Source organism: Scyliorhinus canicula, chromosome 19 (genome assembly GCF_902713615.1).
Source record: "Scyliorhinus canicula chromosome 19, sScyCan1.1, whole genome shotgun sequence".
NCBI lineage: Eukaryota > Metazoa > Chordata > Chondrichthyes > Carcharhiniformes > Scyliorhinidae > Scyliorhinus > Scyliorhinus canicula.
Window position 1 is genome coordinate 197,445 of NC_052164.1, and position 23,468 is coordinate 220,912.

Below are 23,468 nucleotides of genomic sequence, written 5' to 3' on the forward strand. Positions count from 1 at the left end.
CACCATCTCTCAAGGCACTCATTCATCCTGTCTATCCTGTCATTCCTACTCTGACTAGCACGTGGCTCTGGTAGCAATCCCGAGATTACTACCTTTGAGATCCTACTTTTTATTTTAGCTCCTAACCCCCTAAGTTCAGCATGTAGGACCTCATCCCGTTTTTTACCTATATCGTTGGTGCCTATATGCACCACGACAGCTGGCTGTTCACCCTCCCCCTTTAGAATGTCCTGCAGCCGCTCTGAGACATCCAGGACCCTGGCACCCGGGAGGCAACATACCTTCCTGGAGTCTCGTTTGCATTCGCAGAAACGCCTGGCTACTCCACTTATAATTAAATCCCCGATCACTATAGCTGTACCACTCTTTTTACTGTCCTCCTGGGCAGCAGAGCCAGCCATGAACCTGGCTGCTGCTGTTTTCCCCTGGTGAGCCATCTCCCTCAACAATATCCAAGACTGTATATCTGTTCAAAGAGAGATGACTGCAGGGGACCCCTGCACTGCCTTCATCCTCTTCCTCTGTCTGATGGTCACCCATTTCCTATCTCTCTTAGTGCTCTTTATCTGTGCTGTGACCAACTCGCTAAATGTGCTATCCACGATTTCCTCAGCATCGTGGATCCACCCACAGCTCCAGAGCCGTCAAGCGGTCTAACAGGAGCTGCAGCTGGACACACTTCTTGCACGTGAAGGAGCTAGGGTTAGTGGACATGTCCCTGAGCTCTCGCATCGCACACGAGGAGCATGACATGGGTCTGGGATCTCCTGCCATGTCTTAAACCTTAGGTTAACTTGTACAACTACAATGCCAAAAAACAAACAAACAAAAACAATAGACAAATGAAAAGAAAAACTACTTACCAGTCATCACTACTTACCAGCTAGATTCAAATTTAGCAGGTCCCCTCTTGGCCAATCTAATCGTAGCCCTCCTGTGATGTCACTCTTCAGTTTCTCCCCAGTCTAAACCTCAGATTCACCGTCTATCCGCTCACCTTCCCAAGATGCTGTGAGTCCAACCACTCGTCTCCGCTCTGCACCTGAAAAGCCAGAAGAAAGAAAACAAAACGAAAGGGAAAAAGCACCTCCTCCCACTTTGCACCGAATTACCGCCCTGCTCCAAATTACTAAGTTCCAATTCTCACTCGAACTCTCACTCACTCAGGCTCTCTCGACTTCACGTCTGCAAAGCTTATTGAGTGTGCGCTTTATGCCTCTCTCTTAGAACCCAGCTAAACTGAGAATACTCACACTCATTAAGTTTCAAACAGAAGAATGCAATTTGCACCTTTGCCTCTAATCAGGCTTCAGGTGATTGGCATAACATGATGGTGGATCAGCAATGGCTAATATTCAAGGAACAAATGCATGCATTATAACAGTTATGCTGGTTCAAAATCATCACAGGCAAAGTGGTACAACCATGATGTGGGTTTCCTCCGGGTGCTCCGGTTTCCTCCCACAAGTCCCAAAAGACATGCTGTTAGGTGAATTGGACATTCTGAATTCTCTCTCTGTACTCAAACAGGCGCTGCAATGTGGTGACTAGGGGCATTTTATAGTAACTTCATTGCATTGTTAATGTAAGCCGACTTGTGACAATAAAGATTATAAAGACAATAAAAAAATTATGCTACATCTGGCATTGATTTGCTCACTTGCCCAACCTGTCCAGATCATGCTGGAGGATCCCTGCATCCACATCACAATTCACCCTCCCACCCAAATTGATATCATCTGCAAACTTTGAGAAGTTACATTTTGTTCCCTCATCCAAATCATTAATATATATTGTGAATAGCTGGGTACCCCACTGGTTACTGCCTGCCAAGTTGAAAAATGAAATGAAAAATGAAAATCGCTTATTGTCACAAGTAGGCTTCAAATGAAGTTACTGTGAAAAGCCCCTCGTCGCCACATTCTGCCGCCTGTTCTGGGGGGGGGAATTGAACCATGCTGCTGGCCTGTCCTGGTCTGTTTTCAAAACCAGTGATTTAGCCCTGTGCAGCACGGTAGCATTGTGGATAGCACAATGGCTTCACAGCTCCAGGGACCCAGGTTCGATTCCGGCTTGGGTCACTGTCTGTGCGGAGTCTGCACATCCTCCTCGTGTGTGCGTGAGTTTTCTCCGGTTTCCTCCTACAGTCCAAAGATGTGCAGGTTAGGTGGATTGGCCATGATAAATTGCCCTTAGTGTTGGGTGGGGTTACTGGGTTATGGGGATAGGGTGGGGGTGTTGACCTTGGGTAGGGTGCTCTTTCCAAGAGCCGGTGCAGACCCGATGGGCCGAATGGCCTCCTTCTGCACTGTAAATTCTATGAAACCAGGCCAGAAAAGGACACTCTTTGTTTCCTCTCTGCCAACCAGTTTTCTATCCACCTCAATACATTTCCCCCAATCCCATGCGCTTTAATTTTGCACAATAATCACTTATGCAAGACTTTGTCAAACGCCTTCTGAAAGTCCAAATATACCATATCGACTGGCTCCCCCTTGTCGACTGTACTGGTTCCCTCTTCAGAGAATTCCAACAGATTTGTCAAGCATGATTTTCCCTTCATAAATCCATGCTGACTCTGACTGATCCTGCCACTGCTTTCTAAATGTTCCACTATAAAGTCCTTGATAATGGATTCAATAATTTTCCCCATTACAAATGTTAAGCTTACTGGTCTATAATTCCCTGCTTTCTCTCTACCTCCCTTTTTGAATATCGGAGTGACGTGAGCTATCCTCCTATCTGCAAGGACAGTTCCAAAGTCTATAGAATCCCGGAGGATGATCACCAATGCATCCACTATTTCCAGAGCCACCTCCTTAAGCATTCTGGGATACAGATTCTCAGGCCCTGGGGATTTATCCGCCTTCAATCCCATCAGTTTTCCCAGCACCATTTCTCTACTAATGTTGATCTCCCTCAGTTCTTCCCTCTCACTAAACCTTTCATTCTCCAACATTTCTGGGATCTGATTTGTGTCCTCATTTGTGAAGACAGAACCAAAGTATGTATTCAATTGCTCAGCCATTTCTTTGTCCCTCATTATGCATTCCCCTTTTCTGTCTGTAGGGGGCCTACATTTCTCTTTACCGATCTCTTTCTCTTCACATATCTGCAGAAACTCTTCGTATCAGTCTTTATGTTCCCTGCAAGCTTCCTTTCATACTGTACTTTCTCCTTCTTAATCAATCCCCTCGTCCTTCTTTGCTGAATTCTAAACTGCTCCCAATCCTCAGATCTATTATTTTTCTTGGCCAGTCTGTATGCTTCTTCCTTGGATCGGATACTATTTCTAATTTCCTTTGTGAGCCATGGATTGGCCCTCTTACCCCCTTTGCTTTTGTGCCAGACAGGGATGAACAATTGCTGCAGTTCCTCCATGCTTCTTGAATGTTTGCCATTGTCTATCCACTGTCATCCCTTTAAGTAGCTCTCCCCAATCGATCAAGGCCAACTCGCGCCACATATCCTCATAGTTCCCTTTATTAAGATTCAGCACCCGAGGAGAGAGGGAGGAGAGACGAAGAGAGTGGGGGAGAGGGGGGAGAACAAGAGAGAGAGAGAACGAGAACGAGAGAGAGAGAACGAGAACGAGAGCGAGAGACAGAGCGAGAGCGAGAGACAGAGCGAGAGCGAGAGACAGAGCGAGAGCGAGAGACAGAGCGAGAGCGAGAGACAGAGCGAGAGACAGAGCGAGAGCGAGAGACAGAGCGAGAGCGAGAGACAGAGCGAGAGCGAGAGACAGAGCGAGAGCGAGAGACAGAGCGAGAGCGAGAGACAGAGCGAGAGCGAGAGACAGAGCGAGAGCGAGAGACAGAACCCCCATCTGCGACAACCACAGGTTTGCGCCAGCCATGATGGACGCCATCTTTAACAGGTGGAGACAGGATGGGGGGGACGCTGACTGTGAAGGACTTTGATACGGAGGACAGACCAGGAACGCTAGAGGAACTGACAGAAAAACTACAACGACCCAACGGGAACAAACCTACAGGTAAAGAACTTCCTCCACAAGGAAATGAGAACAAATCCTCGGATGCCAAGACATTCAATGATGTGGAGATGCCGGCATTGGACTGGAGTGAGCACAGTAAGAAGTCTTACAACACCAGGTTCAAGTCCAACATGTTTGTTTCAAACACTAGCTTTCGGAGCTCTGCTCCTTCCTCAGTGAAAGGAACCTGAGGAAGGAGCAGTGCTCCGAAAGCTAGTGTTTGAAACAAACATGTTGGACTTTGAATGTGTCACACCACCAAGTTAATGTTAGAGGAACTACTAGACGTGGGATAGATAACTGGGGGGCCGAGATAGGGCCCTATGGCAGGGACAAAGGGTCCCAGGTCAGAATGGGGGCCGGCTCAGGCCGAACCAACCCGGTACCCCCCGCCCCCCCCAAACACACGCGCACACAGTGGAAAAGTCCATTCGAACCGGCAAACAAGCAGAGCTAGTTGCATGACGTGGAGCTCTGCCAGGGCTGAGACAAGTAAACAAGCAAAATCGTGTAAAAATCCAGGACAAAGCAGGGGAAGACCTAAACAGTAAAGAGGGAGGAGAGGCAGAGCGGGGTCAGCGGGGGGGGGGGGGGGGGGGAAGAGAGGCAGGGCGGGTCAGCAGGGGGGGGGAAGGAAGGGTGGGGTCAGCAGTCAAGTGGGGTGGTGGGGCATCAGTCAAGGGGGGGAGGAAAGATGGGGTCAGCAGACAAGGGGTGGGGGGACGGTGGGACGAGCTGACAAGGGGGAGAAGGAGGGAGGGTGGAGTCGGCAGACAAGGGGGAGGGAGGGCGGGTTCAGCAGACAAGGGGGGGAGGGTGGGGTCAGCTGACAAGGGGGGGAGAAGGAGGGAGGGTGAAGTCGGCAGACAAGGGGGAGGGAGGGCGGGTTCAGCAGACAAGGGGGGAAGGGCGGGGTCAGCAGGCAAGGGGGGTAGGGAGGGCAGGGTCAGCTGACATGCGGAGAGGGAGGAGGGAAGGGGCATTGTGTAAGCGGGCTTGAGTAAGATTGGAATAAGGAATGTTCCACAAAACCCACAAAAAGACAGGCATAAGTGGGGCCCATGTGGGTACCCAAAGTCGCACCGTATATTTGCTGGAAGTGAGACACGTTAAAGGAGAAGTTGTTCATTGTTGAGTGAGAGAACAAGTTCAGCTAGGCGGAGGAGAGTAATGATCGATGGGGATTGTTCAGGCCTTGCTCGAGGAAGAAGCGGAGCCCTGAGACCCCCCGCGGATGGGGGTTGGAAGGGTAGAGGGTTTGGATGTCCATACTTAGGAGGCGGTTAGGGTCTAGAAGCTGGAAACTGTTAATGTGACGTCAGAGGAATCATCCATGTAGGTGGGAAGAGGCTGGACAAGGGGAATGAGAAAGGAGTCCAGTTAGGAAGCAATTAGTTCAGTGGGGCAGGGCTAATATGGTGGGTCTATCTGGCAGTCTGCAGATTTTGGGAAGCTGGTAGAAACTGGCTGTATGGGATTGATGACTATGAGGTTCAAAGCTGCGCAGGGAAGATCCCTGGAAACTATGGCTTGATGTTCGGTACTGGGGTCATGATCTAAGGGGAAGTAGGAGGAAGTTCCTGAGAGTTGGTGTTCAACCTCTGGAAGGTAAATGCCAGTTTGCCAGACAACAGCAGCACCACCTTCATCGACAGATTTGATATCAGAGACTTGAGAGAGCGGAGTGCAGCAAGTTCAGAAGGAGACAGATTGGAATGGCTAAGACAGGGGTGGGCAAACTACGGCCCGCGGGCCGCATGCGGCCCGCCAAAGGTCTTTATGCGGCCCACCAAGTCATTTTTTAAAAAAAAATTTTTTTTTTTTTTTTTAATTTTTAAATTTTTTTTTAAGGTTAATGGGGGGAGCTGTTGGGTTACTTACTGGTATAGGGTGGATACGTTGACTTGAGTAGGGTGATCATTGCTCGGCACAACGTCGAGGGCTGAAGGGCCTGTTCTGTGCTGTACTGTTCTATGTTCTATATGAGGCGCCCAGAACCGGGTGAAGTAATTATTTTACTTAATATACTATGCGGCCCTTTAAAATTGTGAATTTCTGAATGTGGCCCTTGCACGGAAAAGTTTGCCCACCCCTGGGCTAAGAGGAGCAGAGAAATTGAAATGGTCAATATCACGCTGATAGTTCTGAATGAAAAGATCAAGAACAGGTAGGAGGTCAGAGGGAGGGGTTCAGGTATACAGAGAATACTGGAGGCAGGTGAAAGGATCTATTGAACAGGGAGAAGACCTGCCCAAAGAAGTGAGCACTAAGACTAAGGCGACGGAAAACGATTTAAGCATTTTGCTGAGCCCAAAATAAGGGCATAAAGGGTGAAACTGAGTCCTTTTCGGAGTACAGAATGTTCAGTATAGTAGAGGGGAAGGCCAGAAGGTATAGTGAATACATGCCAAGGGCTGGGATTGGAAGAAGGAATGGGGTCAGGAATGGGGGGGGGGGGGCAGATGGGCATTAGCATCCATAGGTTGCTGGAATTAGCATTCCTTACGACCCAAAAGGAAGTGAAAGAGCATTTTGTTTAGATGTCAGATGAGACAAAAATTGAAATGGAACTGGGGATAAGGACAGCTTTGCGAGAGGATGAGTCGGTGCTGTCTTTGGTTCTGTAGAGGGGTCATATGGATTTGTAACCTTAGCTCTGTTTCTCTCTCCAGCATTTTCTGTTTTATTTACTTATCCTTTCTTGTTGGACTGGACAGGACACATACTGTTGGAGAAAATTTACCTGACCACAATTGTAAAGTGGGACAGTGGTAGTGTAAAGTCCCCCAATTTAACTGATCTGTAATGTTTGCACCTCTGTAATTTTCCTGCAGATTTGTTATTCTACATCCTTCTCACTAGTTTACTGTCTATAGACTACACTGAGCAATGGTCTTGCAGCATTATTGTTCCTTGGCATTAGCCAAATTCATAGAATCGTAGAATTTACAGTACAGAAGGAGGCCATTCAGCCCATTGAGTCTGCACCAGCCCTTGGAAAGAGCATCCTACCTAAGCCCACGCCTCCACCCTATCCCTGTAACCCAGTAACCCCAACTATCTTTTTGGACATGAAGGGCAATTTAGCATGGCCAATCCACCTAACCTGCACATCTTTGGACTGTGGGAGGAAACCGGAGCACCCGGAGAAAACCCACACAGACACGAGGAGAACATGCAGACTCCACACAGACAGTGACCCAAGCCGGGAATCGAACCTGGGACCCTGGAGCTGTGAAGCAACAGTGCTAACCACTGTGCCACCGTGCTGCCCAATTGATTTTGTCCTTGAACCCTTTGGGACATCCTTTTTCTCCAGCACTGCAATGCTCCCCTTGACCAATACCGCTACACCTTCTCCTTCCCTGAATTTTCTCAGCACCTGATACCAGGGAACATTCAACACCCAGTCCTGTGATCTGCAGGATGTGCAGTAACAATTTACCAGGGCCACTTCAACAGCTTTCAATTTCTGTGACCTCTTCCATTGAGAGGTGAAGCACAGCAACATTGTGGGACAATCATCACCTTTGAGTTCCACACCGAATCTCACACCATCCTGACTTGTGCAAGTATCCTTCGTTATCACTGAGTCAAGGTCTATTGTGTGCTTCAAGGTCTGCAGCAATTCATAAGGAAGGCCCATCACCAGCTCAGAATTACTCGAGATGGGAGTTAAACATGGTTCTGTAATGTCGGTACATCCCAAAAACAAATTTCTTATGATTTTGGTTACTCTTATTTGATTTCCTCTCTAGAGTCAGTTTGCAGCTGTTGGTGAAGCTGATCTGAAGGCCCTGGACATTCAGCTCAGTAGCCTGGGTGAGACGTTCCAGAATGTTCAGCAGAGCTGCCGGCAAATGGAAACAGGTGTGTTGGGGAGGGGGTGTGGAGTGTTTTGGAAGTTCGCACTAAGGTACAGGGATATCTTGAACTAATAAAATGCATATGTTTATACTTCAACAATTGCCACTCCATCGGAAATAATGGTCCAAGATTGTTTAGTCCACTGTGTCTTTGTCAACTCTGAAATAGCCACGCAATCAGTTAGTCCTCTGAAAAGGACATCATGACCGATCTACTTCAACTTCACTTTTCCCATCCATATCTCTTGTATCCTTCAGTGTCCATAAGACCATAAGACATAGGAGTGGAAGTAAGGCCATTCGGCCCATCGAGTCCACTCCGCCATTCAATCATGGCTGATGGGCATTTCAACTCCACCTACCAGCATTCTCCCCGTAGCCCTTAATTCCTCGCGACATCAAGAATTTATCTATCTCTGCCTTGAAGCCATTTAGCGTCCCGGCCTCCACTGCACTCCGCGGCAATGAATTCCACAGGCCCACCACTCTCTGGCTGAAGAAATGTCTCCGCATTTCTGTTCTGAATTTACCCCCTCTAATTCTAAGGCTGTGCCCACGGGTCCTCGTCTCCTCGCCTAACGGAAACAGTTTCTTTGCGTCCACCCTTTCTAAGCCATGTATTATCTTGTAAGTTTCTATTAGATCTCCCCTTAACCTTCTAAACTCCAATGAATACAATCCCAGGATCCTCAGCCGTTCATCATATGTTAGACCCGCCATTCCAGGGATCATCCGTGTGAATCTCCGCTGGACACGCTCCAGTGCCAGTATGTCCTTCCTGAGATGTGGGGCCCAAAACTGGACACAGTACTCCAAATGGGGCCTAACCAGAGCCTTATAAAGGCTCAGTAGCACATCGCTGCTTTTATATTCCAACCCTCTTGAGATAAATGACAACATTGCATTCGCTTTCTTAATCACAGATTCAACCTGCATGTTTACCTTTAGGGAATCCTCGACTAGCACTCCCAGATCCCTTTGTACTTTGGCATTATGAATTTTCTCACCGTTTAGAAAGTAGTCTATGCTTGGATTCTTTTTTCCAAAGTGCAAGACCTCACATTTTCTCACGTTGAATTGCATCAGCCATTTCCTGCACCACTCTCCCAAACTGTCTAGATCCTTCTGCAGCCTCCCCACTTCCTCAGCACTACCTGCCTGACCACCTAACTTTGTATCATCGGCAAACTTCGCTAGAATGCCCCCAGTCCCTTCATCCAGATCATTAATATATATGGTGAACAGCTGCGGCCCCAACACTGAACCCTGTGGGACACCACTGGTCACCGGCTGCCATTCCGAAAAAGAACCTTTTATCCCAACTCTCTGCCTTCTGTCAGACAACCAATCCTCAACCCATGCCAGTAGCTCACCTCGAACACCATGGGCCCTCACCTTACTCAGCAGCCTCCTGTGTGGCACCTTATCAAAGGCCTTTTGGAAATCCAGATAGACCACATCCACTGGGTTTCCCTGGTCTAACCTACTTGTCACCTCCTCAAAGAATTCTAACAGGTTCGTCAGGCACGACCTCCCCTTACTAAATCCATGTTGACTTGTTCTAATCCGACCCTGCTCTTCCAAGAATTTAGAAATCTCAAAGGTTTTTCCTGAATATTCTTGACTATTGAGCATGTAGGAAAAATAAAGAAGCTACAAACTGCTTGGGTATTAAGAGACTAAATGGGGCAGAGGCGCAAAGTATTTAAAGGGGAGGGGGGGGGGGGGTCGCATTCACAAATTGCTAAAAGTAGCATTGTAGGATTTTTTAAAATGCAAATAAACCAATGGGGTTCATTTCCACAGAAAGAATTGAAAGGCAAATGCATTTTGTTAAACATGCACATATGTGCAGAATACATAGCAGAGCAGATGAATGCATGGATGGAGAAAGAGAGTGCAGAATGGAGGGCTTTGGATTCCTGCTGTATTGGAACCTGTCTTGGGCGAGGTGGCATTGTAGAGGCCAGATGGATGGGCTCCTCAATGGGGCCTGGACTGATGTCCACGCAAAGTGGTTTGCGGGTACAGTGGGGCAGGATTGAAATTAATTTGGCAGGGAGTGCGCACCAGAAAGTGGCATCAAAAAGGATAACGGTTTGCAAATGATTGAGACAGACAGCACTTGAGTATGAAATAGTACAGCTTTAGATGGGATCAGACTGCGATAATATAAGTTTGTAAAATATGGGAGCAGAAGTAGGTCTTTTGGCCCATCGAGTCTGCTGTGCCATTCGACCATGGCTGATATGTTCCTCGTCCCCATTGTCCTGCCTTCTTGTAATTCCTGATCTTCATATTCATCAAGAAATCCCCTGATTGATCATGAACACCATATTTGTGTTGGGTGCTGTTACCTACAGTGCTACAGACCAAGAGCTGGATGGTGAAATCAGCCAGAGTAGGTCTTCCTTAGAACACCCATGAACTAGGAGCAGGAGTCGGCAATTTAGCGTCACGAGTCCCCTCCTCCGTTCAATATTGATCTCATCCTGGCCTTAACTCCACCGTTCTGCCCATTCTCCATAACCCTTCAACCCATTACCAAAATCTGTCCAACTCCTCCTTAAATTTACTCACTGTCCCTGCATCCACTGCACTCTGGGGTGGCGAATTCCAGAGGTTCACAAACCTTTGGGAGGAGTAGTTTCTCCTCAAATCTGGTATAATTTTTCGACCTCTTATCCTAAAACTATGACCTAATGAAGGGCAGCACGGTAGCACAGTGGTTAGCATTGCTGCCTCACAGCACCGAGATCCCAGGTTTGAATCCTGGCCCTGGGTCACTGTCCGTGTGGAGTTTGCACATTCTCCCTGTGTTTGCGAGAAGTTCACCCCCACAACCCAAAGATGTGCAGGGTAGGTGGATTGGCCACGCTAAATTGCCCCTTCATTGGACAAAACTAATTGGTACTTAAATTTGGGAAAAAAAGACCAAGACCTATTGGTTTGCAGTTTGTGTGTAAACACCAGAATTATGCTAAGTAAGGTTGGCGATCTACAAATATCCACAGAATCATACAGATATATAGCACAGAAAAGTCCCTTTGGCCCATCACATCTGCACTGGACAAAACAACCACCCAACTATTCTAATCCCATTTTCCAGCACTTGGTCCATAGCCTTGTACCCATCTAAATACTTCTTAAATATGAGGGTCTCTGCCTCCATCATCCTTTCAGGCAGCGAGCTCTAGACTCCCACACCCTCTGGGTGAAAAGCTTCTAAACCAGGGGTGGGCAAACTACGGCCCGCGGGCCGCATGCGGCCCGCCAAAGGTATTTCTGCGGCCCACCAAGTCATTAAAAAAAAAAAAAAAAAAATTTTTTTTTAAAAAATTTTTTTTTAAGGTTAATGGGGGGGGGGCTGTTGGGTTACTTACTGGTATAGGGTGGATACGTTGACTTGAGTAGGGTGATCATTGCTCGGCACAACGTCGAGGGCCGAAGGGCCTGTTCTGTGCTGTACTGTTCTATGTTCTATATGAGGCGCCCAGAATCATAACCGGGTGAAGTAATTATTTTACTTAATATACTATGCGGCCCTTTGTGAATTGTGAATTTCTGAATGTGGCCCTTGCACGGAAAAGTTTGCCCACCCCTGTTCTAAACCCTCTAAACCTCCTGCCCCTTACCTTAAATCTGTGCCCCCTGGTCATTGATCCCTCCACCAAGGGGAAAAGTTACTTCCTGTCTACTCTATGCCCCTCATAATTTTATACATCTCAATCATGTTCCCCCTCAGTCTCCTCTGCTCCAAGGAAAACAACCCCAGTCTATCCAATTCCTTCATAACTAACACTCTCCAGCCCAGGCAACATCCTGGTAAATCTCCTCTGCACCCTTTCCAGTGGCTATCACATCCCTCCGAGAATGTGGATTCCAGAACTGCACACAATACTCTAGCTGTGGCCTAACCAATATTTTATACAGTTCCAGCATAACTTCCTTGCTCTTAAACTCTAGGCCTCGGCTAATAAAGGCGAGTATGTTCAAGATGATCAGCAAGAGAGCTCGGAGTGAAATTTAGAGTACCCAATTAATTATTTCCAATTAAGGGGCAATTTAGCATGGCCAATCCACCTACCCTACACATTTGTGGGTTGTGGGGGCGAAACATACACAAACATGGGGAGAATGTGCAAACTCCACACGGACACTTACCCAGAGCCGGGATCGAACCTGGGACCGCAGCGCCCTGCGGCAGCAGTGCTAACCACTGCACCACCATGCTGCCCTAAGGTCGGAATGAGATGAGGAGTAACTTCTGTACTCAGAGTTGTTGGAGTTTGGAAAATGCTTCCTGGGGGAGTGGTGGAGGTGGATTCCATTGGAGATTTCAAAAGAGAGCTGCATATATATTTGAAAGTGATGAATTTAAAGGGCTACAGAGATAGGGCTGGGGAATGGGACTAGCTAGGTTCCTCTTTTGGGAACCGGTGTTGACACGATGGGTCGAATGGCCTCCCGTGCTGTAAGTAACAACAATAAGTACACCATTTGCCACCTTAACTACTGTATCTACCTGCTCTGCTACCTTAAGGGACCGGTGTACATGCACACCAAGGTCCCTCTGATCCTCAGTGCTTCCCAGGGTCCTGCTGTTTATCATGTATTCCCCTTGCCTTGTTTGTCCTGCCCAAGTGCATCACCTCACACTTATCCGGATTGAATTCCATTTGCCACTGACCAGCCCATCTGACCATCCTGTTTATAGCCACCTAAAATCTATGGCTCACTATTTACCATCTCACCAATTTTTGTATCATCTGCAAACTTACTGATTCCATTCATATCTAAATGGAAACATAGAAAATAGGAGCAGGAGGAAGCCATTCGGCCCTTCGAGCTTGCTCCATCATTCATTATGATCATGGCTGACCATCCAACTCAATAGCCTAATCCTGTTTTTCCCACCAGATCCTTTGATCCCCTTCACCCCAAGTGCTATATCTAACTGCTTCTTGAAAACATACAATGTTTTTGCCTCAATTACTTCCTGTTGTAATAATGTGGAGATGCAGACGTTGGACTGGAGTGGGCACAGTAAGACGTCTTACAACACCAGATTAATGTCCAACAGGTTTATTAGTAATCACTAGCTTTCGGAGCGCAGCTCCTTCATCAGGTGAGTCAGGTGAGAATTCTTACTGTTCCTGTTGTAACAAATTCCACAGGCCGACCACTCTCTTCTGGGTGAAGAAATTTCTCCTCATCTCTGTCCTAAATGGTCTACCCTGTATCCTCAGACTGTGACCCCTGGTCCTGGTCACACCCACCATCGGGAATATCCTTCCTGAATCTACCCTGTCCAGTTCTGTTCGAATTTTATAGGTTTCTATGAGATCCCCCATCAATCTTCTGAACTCCAGTGAATACAATCCTAACCGATTCAATCTCTCCTTGTACGTCAGTCCCACCATCCCAGGAATCAGTCTGGTAAACCTTCGCTGCACTCCCTCTAGAACAAGATCATCCTTCCTCAGATAAAGAGACCAAAACTGCGCACAATATTCCAGGTGAGGCCCTGTATAATTGCAGTAAGACATCCCTGCTCCTGTACTCTAATCCTCTCGCTATGAAGGCCAACATACCATCTGTCTTCTTTACCGCCTGCTGTGCCTGCATGCTTACCTTCAGCGACTGGTGTATGAGGGCACCCAGGTCTCATTGCACATTCCCCTCTCCTAATTTATGGTCATTCAAATAATAATCTGCATTCCCGATTCTACCAAAGTGGATAACCATTCATTATCCACATTATACTGCATCTGTCATTTATTTGCCCACTCACTCAATTTGTCCAAATCACTCTGAAGGATCTCTGCATCCTCCTCACAGCTCACCCTCCCACCCAACTTTGTGTCATCAGCAAATTTAGAGATATTTCATTTTGTTCCCTCATTTAAATCATTAATATAAAGATTGAGGTGAACAATTTTGACAGGGTAAAGAAGGATATTCTGTCTCCACTACTTGGTATGTCAGTGACTGGGGGTCACAATTTCAAGATGGCCAGCAAGAGAGCTCGGAGTGAGATGAGGAGAAACTTTCTTACTCAAAGTTGTTGGGGTTTGGAATGTGCTGCCTGGGAGAGTGATGGAGGTGGATTCCATAGGAGGTTTCTAAAGAGAGCTAGATATTTATTTGAAAGTGATGAATTTAGAGGACTATGGCGATAGGGATGGGGAGTGGGATTAGCTAGGTTGCTCTTTTGAGAGCCAGTGCTGACACGATGGGCCGAATGGCCTCCACTGCTGTGAATAGCAGACAGGCAGTACATTGTGAATAGCTGGGGTCCCAGCACCGATGCCTGTGGTACCCCACCGGTCACTGCAATTTGAAAAAGACCTGTTAATTCTTATTCTTTGTTTCCTGCCTGTCAACCAGTTTGCTATCCATCTCAATCAGGGATGCATCCCTGAATCCCATGCTCTTTAATTTTACACCTTAATCTCTTCTGCGGGACTTTGTCAGAAGCCTTCTGAAAGTCCAAATGTATCACATCCACTGGCTTCCCTCATCAACTTTACGAGTTACATCCATAAAATAATTTATGTAAACCACAAACAGCAAGGGCCCTAACATGACCCCTGTGGGACCCCACTTGGACACAGGCTTCCCGTCAGAAAAACACCCCTCGACCATCACCCTCTGCTTCCTGCCAGTCAGCCAATTCTGGATCCAATTTGCCAAATTTCCTTGGATCTTATGAGCTCTTAGCTTCACTATCAGTCTTCCATTTGGGACCTTATCAAAAGCCTTGATAAAGTCCAAGTAGACTATGTCAAATGTATTTCCCTCATCAACCTTTTTAAATCAAGTTGGTCAGACATGACCTCCCCTTAACAAAACCATGCTGACTGTTCAATTAATCCCTGCCTCTCCAAATGCAGATTAATTCTGTCTCTCAGAATTGCTTCCAATAGTTTCTCCACCAATGAGGTTAGATTGACAGGCCTGTAGGGCGGCACAGTGGTTAACACTGCTGCCTCACATGTAAGGAACCTGGGTTCAATTCCAGCCTTGGGTGTGTTGGTCGTTCTGGGTGAGTGTGCTGAACACTCAATTTGGCTCTGTTTCTTTACTTAGCTCTGGAGTCGCCAGGTGTCGTTAAGACACCGCCACAAGCTTCAAGGTGAAGTTCAAAGCAATAAAACCATACACCAATTAGTAAGTCCAAACAACTGAGTTTATTATAATACAATTATAATAACTACCCATGCACACGCTAAAAGGGATTAAACTTATTCCTACCGCTAAATAAACAAATACTTATCTCAAAGGAACTGCTGGGTCAGGGAACAAGGCCTCTTGCTCTGCTCTGGTCTGCAGACTTCAGGTTGGTATCAGTAAAAAGGGGTCAGGAGTGCCTATCTCTGGTAGCGATCGTTGTGAGGCACTTACTTGTTGGCGGCTGCTGTCCGAACCCCCTCCTCTCTCTCGTTCAAGATCTTCTTGGCAAAAGCTAGTCGAGGTGCTGGTCCACGGAGGAGTGTTGGTCAAAGAGAGAGAAGGGCTGGAGGGCTGGATCAGAAGACTGAACCATGTATGGGACCTGTCTTTTATAGGTCCAGGGGATCCGTGCCCCTTTGGGTGGACTCCCTTACCTGCTTGGAATCGATTGGGTCTCTTCCCAATCGATATGTTTGAACCCCCCAATCATGGGGCAGTTCCTCGGTCACTGGGGCGGTTCTTGAGACTTATTGTTTTGGGTTTCTCTGGCGCCGAAAGGTCTGGCCTTCCATTCAATGTATCGATCTGTGTTTAACTTGTTTCCATTGTATCTGGGGATCGCCCGGTATCGCCTCATTAGTATGTTACAGTGCTGTCTGGTTTCTGCAGCAGTCAAAACTGGTTTCTGCAGCAATCCAAATATACAAGCGCTTTGCAAGCTGCTTGCTTTACAACATGTCCATTTTCCCTGCATTCCTTGCAATCTTCCATTTTGTGTTGGGCAGTGGCCACCCCAGGTGGCTACAGGTGACTGACTGACTGTAGAGTATTCACGTTCACCCTGTGTTTATTTTTTTGTTCCTTGGCTCTAGCCAGAGAGATTCTGACCTTAACTCCTCTCGATTGTCCTCTTTCTCCAGCACAGCAATGGTCTCCTTAATTAATACCACCAGCCCTCCCATTTTTCCTTCTTTCCTAAACACTTTGTATCCAGGACTATTTAACACCCAGTCCTGCCCTTTGAGCCATGTTTCTGTTTTAGACACAACGTCATATTTCCGTCTGGCATTCTGCACCTGTAACTCACCAGTTTCATTTAACACCTTCTCCTGGTTCATATTCCCCAGCTATGTTAGTTTGAACCCTCCCCAATAGCAAACCGCCCACAGTAAACTCAATCCCAGCTGTTTAGGTGCAATCCATTGGGCCTGTGATGGCCCCATCTCCCCCAGAGCTGGCCATATTGTCCCAAGAATCTAATGCCCTCCTTCCTGCACAAGCCTGCTATACATGCATTCATCTGCTTTATCCTCCTATTGCTGTACCCTTACGGGGCACTGGGAGTAATTTGTATTTCACTATTTTTGAGGTTCTGCTGGCTAATTTCCTTCCACTTTTTCTTTCTGAATCCACGCTGACCAGAAACTGCCCCCTCTACTTGTACTGAGATTTTGCTATCTCTCTGTGCCCTTTGTAACCCCATTGCTCTTGAGTTTCTTGGTGCTCAGATTGAGCTTTCCGTTCCCTCTTTGCTTTCTTTGTAGCCCCTCTGTTCCTCACCTCTCGGACTGAGTTCTCACCTTCCATCCGTGTGCTGTTTGCAGTCCCTGTGTTCTCACTGCCCCCCGCCTCTTCAACTCGGATATGTGATAAATCATTTTCAGCCAGGGAGTGGTTAAGCTCTGGGATGCACTTCCTGAGCGTGTGATGAAGACAGATTCAATCATAGCATTCGAAATATAATTAAATTGTTCTCTAAAACTGAACAATGTGCAGGGTTCTGGGCAAAAAGCGGAAAGGTGATACTATGGAATTGTTCTTTTTGAGAGCTAGTGCAACCACGATGGGCTGGATTGCCTTCTGCACTGTAACAATTCTGTGAAACTGTTCCCCGTACAGGAAAGGTCAAAAACTAAAGACATTATTTTAAGGTCTATGGCAAAAGTACCAAAGATGACATGAGGAAAATCCTTTTTTATGCAGAGTGATTGGGAAAGAAGATTTGTGGTGCGGTGTGTAGTGTCCTATCTCTGGGCCATAAATCCCGGGTTAAAGTTCCACTTCAGAACTTGATCGCTACGGAAGGCATAATATGGCAAAACAGATTGGAAAGATGTACAGGCTGATAATCAATTTGCCTGTCAGCAGGTGGTAAAGAGCAGGAGAGTTTCCTGGAGAAGGCAAACCACTGCAGTACTTTTCCCCGAATTACCATGGGCCAATCCAATCGAAGCCATGGTCACCAGTGCCCTCTTTGGGCATGGTACCTGAAGGAGGAGTTGAAGGAGGAGTTAGGATCTGGAATGCACTGTCTGAAAGGGTGGAGGAAGTGTGTTCACAGTCAGCTGAGTACTTCTGAATTGTAGTCACTTTTGGAAAATGTAGCAGCCAATTTAACAAGACATTTTTATGGGCCCCTTGCTGATGAGGAAGCTGGATTGTTAATTGTTTTGTAAAGTAGGACTGGTGGACATGGTATCTGCAACTAACCTGTGCTGTACTTGTGATACCAGAACAGATACTAACTCCAGTTGTATCTGAATTAGAACTTAAAGAGCTGAATAATTCAATGACAACTGAAGAAATGTCTTTGGAAATCGCAGCGTTAAACCAGGAATGTGCATCACACCAAGAGAGACTGAAGAAAATCAAGTCTGCAACCAACCATGTTGCCCCAGAGGATAAAGAGAAGGTGAATCCATTATTCAGCAGGATTGCTACAGCTCCAGTTCATTTAATTAATCTATGTATCTTGCTAAATGTTTGACCCAGAATTTCATCAAACAATATAATTGATAATTTATGCCAGTCTTGCCATCAGAAACATGCACCAAAACTTCCTGGTACATACACCAGATTGTAAAACAGTGTAAGTGATTGGGGCCAGCAGAAAGCACAGAACTTGTGTTGTATTCTTGTATATTTGATAATTATAGTTTGAAGCTATTAAACCGTGCTTTATGCACATCAAGCACAATGTGTTTAAAAAGCACCATCGTGGAAGCTTTTCATTTTTTAATGTAACGGGTTCTGGGGCTGCCATCGACTCATCTGCCTTTTAGACATGTGGTATCAGCTCATCCTAATTCATGTTCAGCATTCACACCAAGCTGTACAAGCTGGACTACTATTGCAGTAAAAAGAACCTCAACGTTTAAAACTTATGTAACTTCATACAATTGTCTCCTAATTAATCTTACCCTGTCTAACTTAAATAGCCCAGCCACATGGGTACAGTATAATCCTTGAATATTTTAAATCCTCCAATTAAATTTCTGCAAGTCTATGCTTTGCTAAAGTAAAAAGACTCAACTCTCTAAACCCATAATAACAAAAGACTTTTTCTGCTTGGCCTTAATCAGCGCTCCTCTGGCATACCCTCTCCAAAGCTGATCTCACCTACTCTGTGGGAACCAAACTGGTCTGTAAAAGGACTTCAAAATGCTTGAAATTGGGACAAAAGGAACCTGTATAATGTATGAAAATAGAGCTGATGGTGCATGGTGGAGGATTTGGACTATTTTATTTATTCTTTGATGAGATCTGGGAAAGGCCATCCCTAATTTGCCTTGAACTGAGTGTCTTGCTCGGCCATTTCAGAGTGCAGTTAAGAATTTACCACATTGCTGTGGGTCTGAAGTGGGCAGCACGGTAGCATAGTGATTAGCACAATTGCTTCACAGCTCCAGGGTCCCAGGTTCGATTCCCGGCTTGGGTCATTGTCTGCGGAGTCTGCATGTTCTCCCCGTGTGTGGGTGGGTTTCCTCCGGGTGCTCCGGTTTCCTCCCACAGTCCAAAAATGTGCAGGTTAGGTGGATTGGCCATGCTAAATTGCCCTTAGTGTCCAAAAAATGCCCTTAGTGTTGGGTGGGGTTACTGGGTTATGGGGATAGGGTGGAGGTGTGCGGTTGGGAAGGATGCTCTTTCCAAGAGCCGGTGCAGACTCGATGGGCCGAAAGGCCTACTTCTGCACTGTAAATTCTATGAATCTATGAAGTCACATGCAATTCGGCGAGGAGCGGTTGGCAGGTTTCCTCCCTAATGTGCATTAGTAAAATGATGGATCTTTATGATTGATGGTATCATAGTCAACGTTACTGAGACTAGATTTCAATTTTATTAATCAAATTCAAATTGTGCTGTGGCGGGATTTGAACCTGTATCCCCAGAGTACAGTTTAGGCATTTGAATTACTCGCCCATTTACATTAACACTACACCATCGTCTCCATTTGAAGCTGGGAAAGAGCACATGAAATAGATTCTTGGGGTAATAAAAGTGCTGATGAGGATTTGAATTTAAAGGGTAGGAGTGGAAGCTGGTAATAACCGATCAGATATGAACCGATAGCATAGTGGCTACACAGTGCCATGTATAGCCGAATACGCAATGGCAGATACATGCAAGAATGGTACGGGTCAAGGGTGAGTAAAACTTGATTCATCCAGAGCTTGACATCAAGCAAGTAGTTACATAATCCAACAATAAGCTTCAAGTCAATGATGGTGTTGATGGTGAAGACCTGGGTTTTTATGATATCACCAAGTGGTATAAATGGATAATGGAATATCAGGTCCCTAAGATGGATTCCTGGAGCACAGGATTTCCTGGTCACTGGAAGAGATGTAGACTGTGTTTGGATAGGTTGGATTAGAAGTATGCTGTGGAGGAGGAGTAAACCATTCGCATATGTTTTCATTGGACAAGTTTGATCAAGTTTATCTGTTGCTTTTAGTATAGTTCTAAACTGATTGGAGAACTTGAACAGATAGTCAGTGCTCCTGGGCTGGAAGGGAGATGGTGAAGAAATTGTAGATTTTAAGTGAACAGAAATCTTAGAGATATCAGATGCTCAGTAGAGAGACACAATCCTCTCATTTTCTTTTTTCACTTCGAACTAACTAGGTTTATAATGAACGGAAGCTACTTGTGAAAGAATGGCGGAAAAGAAAGAGAATGGTGAGTGCTTTCAAATCTAGTATAATCTCGGGTTTCTGAGGCTGAGGTGCGTCAGTAACTCATACTGAATACAAATGAGAAAACTGGGCATTTGAGTCAATTGCCGAGCAGGGGAGGGGGACGGACTATGTGGGAGTAGGGGGTTGGTATTGGACGGGGATTATTAGAGGTGTGATATGAAATGGGGATTATTGAGAGCGGGGATCAGGTCGCTCAAGTGTACTATTAATCTTACTGCAGCTATGAGACCAGTTTTGAGTATCTACTGTAGCCACTGGACATCCAGTAGCCACTAAAAGAAGTCCATGATTTTAATGATCAAAGATGAAGAACTTGACAACATTTAATTTGGTTTCAGAACCAAGTCTCCAAGAAATCTGATATTTCTACACATTGTGTAATTTGTAGAATTTCAACCATATCTAGTGAATTAACATTTTGTCATATTCTGTGCAGGCTGTTGATTTGACTGATGCAGTTCTGGAAGGGTACCCCAAGAGCAGGAAGCAGTTTTTTGTAAGTTTGAAAAACAATTCTAGTCACTTTCAACTGGATCAAGTTTGTCTGCGTTTAATAGAGGTTAGGACTCTGCAAAGAGTGTTTGGCAGTGGGACTATTAGTGAACAACGGGGAGCCATGCTTATTTTGACTATGTCACTGGATATTCTCGATGAACATGCATTTACTTGACCAAGTTATTTTCTTACATATTAATAATCTTTGTTATTGTCGCAAGTAGGCTTACATTAACACTGCAGTGACGTTACTGTGAAAATCCCATAGTTGCCACATTCCGGCACCTGTTCGGGTACACAGAGGGAGAATTCAGAATGTCCAAATTACCTAACAGCACGTCTTTCGGGACTTGTGGGAGGAAACCGGAGCATCCGGAGGAAACCCACGCGCACACAGGGAGAACATGCAGACTCCGTACAGTGATCTAAGCCGGGAATTGAACCCGGGTCCTTGGTGGTGTGAAGCAACAGTGCTAACCACTGTGCTACCGTACATGAGCAACACCTGCAGCAGCAGATTGTCAAATCCCAGCAGCTAATGATCAGCAAAATCAAATTATTCCAGAACTTGGGTGGTTAAAATTGAGGATCGGATCCATAAACCAGGCTGAACTAGAATGAGGCCGCTTAGAAGGAGAATTAGGAAATACATTTTCACACAAAGGGTTGTGGATATCTGGAACACTCTCCCCTAAAAGGCAGTAGGCTGGAGATTAAATGGAGCCATGAAGCCTAAAATCGATCATTTTATTTTTTGGGTAAGGTATTTGGAGTGAAGGTTCAAATCAGTCGTGATCCAACTGATCGAGGATCTGAATGGCCTCTTCCTGCTTCTAGTCCAAAGATAGCTGCCATTATGTAATTCTGGTAAAGCCACTCAAAAGTCCTGGATTAAGCAGTTGGCGGTGAGTTAGTCTGGGATGTACATCAGAGGTTGTCCTGCCAGATCCTCCACTGAACTGAAGGCAAATAAATAACTTTTAAATAACTGTTGATAAAATTGAAGCCTAGCACATCTACCAGGTGGTGTTATCTGAGGGACAGGTGTGAGACCAGTGCCTCTGCTCTCCACTAAGGCAAATGGATCAATTATTTCCAAATTAGACAAGCAAGACTCTACCGATGAGGATTTCACAATAGCTTGGTGATGGCTTCCAGTGTTTGGTAGGCAACCTGGTACAATGTGTTGATGGTGTACAACATGCTCTAACAATTTCTTTTGGAGCCTATTTCAATAATATCTCCTTTGGTTTATTAATTCAGGAGGAGATTGGTATAGAAACAGATGAAGATCACATGGTCACTGTACCAGACTTCTGAAGATTGGGAATGAAGGTCCTAAGAGATTTTATGTAAATATTAATAGCTATCTCCTGGTGCTTTCTACCCAATGTTTTAAGACTTGTTGACATGCTGTGTCTAGGAATTTGTGGATCCTCTGGTTGCTGGATGTTACCAGATCCTGCAGCTTGATGCAAATGTCACTGCGAAATTTATTCAATTCTCAAGGTTACTGTGTGTTCTCATTTGCATCTGATCACTTAAGAAGCATTACTTCACATTGAGGTGATATGATTATATTTGTGATTTCAACAAAAGGTTAACTAGATTCTGCCCTTCCCTGTTCAAAATTCCAACATCACTCTTCAATTATTTTAATTGTGCTTTTGCGGTTCCTCTCTGCAGTGCTGCAGACTTCTGTTTTGGTTGACTCTGAGTGGCCCTGATGCATTGAAGTGGCATCCAGTTTGTGGAGCTCTCCGGTGCATCAGATCTATTGCTGTCTAAAATCTATGGAGGATTACTCTGAATCTAAACTCAGGAATTTCCTAGCTTGGATGTTGAGCTGAGCTTGCTCATCTCTCTGTGCAGCTCAGCTATTAATGAATAATCAATACATCGAGTACAGACCCAATGTGTCAATATTATCTTTTCATACTCTTATGGTTAAGCTATGTTTTTGGCTCAAAGATTTGTTTTGTCATGGGCTGGTATGGACTTCAGTGGTGGACGAACTGATTAACTGAAGCTACAGTATTGTAAATGTTATGTTTTTCAGATTAAAATATTGCAACGTGATGCTGTTGTTCTTTCGTTAAAAATTGTAAATAGACATATCTAAAAACCCGGCATGATGTTCCCAAAGCTGTAATAAGGGTTCCCTCATTTCATAAAGAAAACCTGGAGTCCTGGTACAAGATCTTGGAGGTTTGTGGGACTGGAGGAAATTGCAAATAGGGGGAAAGTTAATACATGGTACGGTATCAGAGTGGTTAACACTGCTGCTTCACAGCGCCAGGGACCCAGGTTCAATTCTGGCCTTGGATGACTATATGAAGTTTGCACGTTGTCCCTGTGTTTGCCTGGATTTCCTCCGGGAGCTCCGGTTTCCTCCCACAGTCCAAGATGTGCAGGATAGGCCATGATAAATTACCCCTTAGTGTCCAGGGATGTGTAGGTTAGGTGGGTTATGGGGATAGTGCAGAGGAGTGGGCCTAGGTATGGTGCCCTTTCAGAGAGCCGGTGCTGACTCAATGGGCCGAATGGTCTCTTTCTGCACTGTTGGGATTCTGGGTGTTATGATGGAATTTGAAAACTAGGATGAGAATTTAAAAATTGCGGCTTTAAAAAAAAACTTTCACTGGATGGCAGTGGGCTAGGCAAGGATTTATTATCCATCCCGATTTGCCCTTGAAAAGGCGGTGATGAGCCACCTTTTTGAACCACAGTCGTACACATGGGGGTCAGTGAACCATGGAGCTGTTAGGGAAGGGAGTTCCAGGATTTTGACTCAATGGTTGAAGGAACGGTGAAATAGTTCTAGATGGTGTGTCATTTTGAGGAAAACTTGCAGGTGGTTGTTTCCATGCATCTTCTGCCCATGAATTTGAAGTTTCAAAGATGATGGATTTGGAAGGTGCTATTGAACGAATATTGCCGAACTGTGAAACCAATGTA

General features: G+C 45.7%; 1 protein-coding gene across 3 annotated transcripts in view; it reads left to right on the forward strand.

The window, feature by feature from the left end:
- LOC119953882 (homologous-pairing protein 2 homolog) overlaps positions 1-22,589 on the forward strand; it is a 98,561-nt gene extending 75,972 nt beyond the window's left edge. For all 3 annotated transcript variants that reach the window (XM_038778504.1, XM_038778505.1, XM_038778506.1), the window contains 5 exons: positions 7,753-7,864; positions 17,583-17,728; positions 19,942-19,995; positions 20,452-20,511; positions 21,774-22,589. In XM_038778504.1, the coding sequence (XP_038634432.1) occupies positions 7,753-7,864; positions 17,583-17,728; positions 19,942-19,995; positions 20,452-20,511; positions 21,774-21,830 (429 nt within the window). In that variant the 3' untranslated portion in view covers positions 21,831-22,589. The remainder of the gene's footprint in view (positions 1-7,752; positions 7,865-17,582; positions 17,729-19,941; positions 19,996-20,451; positions 20,512-21,773) is intronic.
- Positions 22,590-23,468: the final 879 nt, after the last annotated feature.